This window comes from Macaca fascicularis, chromosome 19 (genome assembly GCF_037993035.2).
Source record: "Macaca fascicularis isolate 582-1 chromosome 19, T2T-MFA8v1.1".
NCBI classification, from domain to species: domain Eukaryota; kingdom Metazoa; phylum Chordata; class Mammalia; order Primates; family Cercopithecidae; genus Macaca; species Macaca fascicularis.
The window spans coordinates 5,537,044-5,540,000 of record NC_088393.1 but is presented as its reverse complement, the minus strand read 5'-3'; the positions used below and the strand labels follow the sequence as shown (position 1 = coordinate 5,540,000).

Sequence of the window (2,957 nt, the reverse complement as noted above, 5' to 3'; positions counted from 1 at the left end):
CCTCATTGAGTTCCCCGGGAAAGCGCCATGAGGTGGTTAGAGGTCTTGGGTTTAGAGTCAGGTATTTTCTATCTCCAGGCTTGTGGGGGCGTCCGAGTGATGTGACCAACCCCATACATGGTCCGTGGCTGTATGAGCACAGGATGTATGTCCTTGTTTGCTTCCCCCCCTTGCCTGTGCCTGTATCCCCTGGAGTGAGCCAGCCCCCACTCCAAGTGGAAACAATTCCTCCCCGACCTCCCCGGTTCTCCCCCACGGGCCAGCCCATTTAAGGCGAAGGTCGAAGGGAGTCTGCGCTATGAGGCCGGCTGTGACTTGTTGTCGTAGCACATCAGAACAACAAAATCACTAGTCTTCCACACAGCACTAGACCATAGCCACTCTAATCTTCTTCACCACCCCCTGCCCCATGTCTGAGATCGCTGCCCAGCTCCTCCTTCTCACCTGAGCCAAGCTGTGACACCTGGGCTTCCTGCCTCTGTGCTGCCTCCCTGTTTTCCATTCCCGGTTCTCCTGGAGAGAGGCAGGGTCTGATCTCCAAGGGCCCAACTCCCACCCAGGCACGTTAGAGACATGGGATTTAGAGTTGGACGGATGGGGTTGACTTACAGCTTCACTTGTGGGCTGAGAGTCCCTGCGTGGGTTATTTTTCTGCCTTTTTCGGGGCCTTGGGTTCCCCAAATGTCACCTGGGCACAGTAACACCCATGTCCTAGGGTTGAAGATGGCATGATATGCTGTATGTACAATGCTTGGCACAAGGTTCCTCACTGAAGTCTGGAAGGGACACCATAATATCATCTTAGCAGGCACCTGTTACCCCAGTGAGGCATCTTACCTGTTGAAAGTTCCGGACTTGGGTCAGGTGCGGTGACTCACACCTATAATCCCAGCACTTTGGGAGGCTGAGGTGGGCGGATCACGAGGTCAAGAGTTTGAGACCAGCCTGGCCAACATGGTGAAACCCCGTCTCTACTAAGAATACAAAAATTAGCCAGGAGTGGTGGCGGTACCTGTAATCCCAGATACTCGGGAGTCTGAGGCAGCAGAATCCCTTGAACCCGGGAGGCAGAGGTTGCAGTGAGCCGAGATCGTGCCACTGCACCCCAGCCTGGGCAACAGAGCAAGACTCCGTCTCGAATAAAAAAAAAAAGAAAATTGCAGACTTCTGTGTGTGCTTATCTGGAAAGTACTTTGTTTAAAGATCCATTACATGAGGGGCAGGTCTCCAGAAATGCCAGGCACCTCACACCACCCTCTCTCGTCGTCCTCCTGCAAAATCAGGGTCAAAGGGCTCTCGCGTTACCTGGGGGAGCTGTCCAGGGTTCTGGCGCCGAAACGGAGCCCTCTGGGAACTGTCCTGAGCCCCGGTGCTGAAACAGATCGCGGTTCTCTCCTTGGAACCCCCGAGAGGCGCTGTCCGGATACTTGGTGCTGAAATAAATAGCATTCTCCTCCTTCGGTCGGGGGAGAGCTGTCCCTCGTGCTGAAGAAAACTTGATTTTCCTCTCTCTCTTTCCCGGTTCCCCCACCCCTCTTCGTTCTCGGTTCCCCCGATTCTTGGGAAACCCCACCCCCACTCAATTTATTTCCCCTCCTAGCTTCTTCCTGGGGAGCTTCAGAATGGCATTGGGAGGGGGAGACACGGAGGGGTCGCAACTAGCACTGATACCTGCTCCTCACCCTGTACCACGTCCCCAGAACTTACCTCCCAAGCAGTCAGCCCCGCTGATCTCTGCTTTCCAGACCGTCAAACTTCGCCGTCTCTGTCCGTTCCTGGGAAAATGTCCATGCGCCGACCTGCAAACCAGCCTAATTCCCGGCATCCCATGTCCCTCAGACCACCCCTCCTCCCACGCAGCTGCGGGCCTCCCCCTCTGTGTGCCTCACCTGCTTCCAGTCTTGTTGGCAGATGCAGGTGTCCCGTGGCTGCCGAGGCGGGGATCTGTGCTTTTATAGGCTTCGGGGAAGGCGGAGCGCCAGGAATCCTGGGAGGGGCTTCCCTAACTGGCCAATGGGATTCCGCCTCAGAATGAAGCTCCAAAGATTACCTCATAGGTTGTGGCCCACGCTTCAGAATAAAAGCCTGGCATCTGCCCAAAAACTGGGCTAGGGGATTTTTTTTTTTTTTTTTTTTTTTTTGGATGGGGAAGGAGCATTCATTGTGGACCACGGAGTCTCCGCACTCTCTCCAATCCCCTCCTGGGTTCCTGAGCTCCAAGTTGGTTCAGGTGTCCGGGCTGGTACCTGTTTCTTTGCATTCCCAATTTTTGCGATTACTCCTGGTTCAGGAAAGAAAAAGCTGGTAAACTGTTTTGGGAAAAATAAGGGATGTTGAGAATATTAAAGTCCAGTTCCACCTAGGGCAACTGACGTCTGTGAAAATGGAGGACTCAGAAGACTCTGGGGCAGAGATGGGACTTAAGCCTGAAGATTTTGATTCCTTGACTCAAAACCCAACTTATAAAATTCAGCTTATTGTAGTGCTATACTGGGCAGGCTCTGAACCAAAAAACGAAGAAGCTGGGGTTCAAATTCAGATTTTTCTTCTCGTTCCTTTGGGACATTGGGCACAGTTGTGCCTCACTTTTTGCAACTGTAAAGTGGTAATAGTAGAGCGTTTGATGAGGAATTAATGATATGGTGTGGATTGCATGTTGGAAATAATCAGGGCAGGCGCTAATGACTTGAGTGAGGCACTGGCCTCAGGTGCAAAATTTAAAGGAACACCAAAAAACTCAATAATCAAGATAAATAGTATTTCAGGCCAGGTGCAATGGCTCATGCCATTGAGCACTTCGGGAGGCAAAGGTGGGAGGATCACTTGAGGAGTTCAAGATGAGCCTGGGCAACACAGTGAGACCCCGTTTCTGAGAGAGAGCGGGGGAGGAGAGAGAGAGAGAGGGGTTGGAGGGGAGAGAGAGAGAGAGAGAGAGAGAATGGCACCTGTGGTTCCAG

At 52.7% G+C, this 2,957-nt stretch overlaps 1 protein-coding gene across 1 annotated transcript in view; it reads right to left on the bottom strand.

Moving 5' to 3' along the window:
• LOC102121592 (putative uncharacterized protein encoded by MIR7-3HG) overlaps positions 1-1,926 on the bottom strand; it is a 3,434-nt gene extending 1,508 nt beyond the window's left edge. Inside the window, exons 1-4 of the mRNA XM_074025436.1 lie at positions 1,708-1,926; positions 1,306-1,433; positions 610-776; positions 445-513 (exon numbers count right to left, since the gene is read on the bottom strand). Of these exons, the coding sequence (XP_073881537.1) occupies positions 445-513; positions 610-776; positions 1,306-1,433; positions 1,708-1,825 (482 nt within the window). The 5' untranslated portion in view covers positions 1,826-1,926. The remainder of the gene's footprint in view (positions 1-444; positions 514-609; positions 777-1,305; positions 1,434-1,707) is intronic.
• Between the last annotated feature and the right edge of the window lie 1,031 nt (positions 1,927-2,957).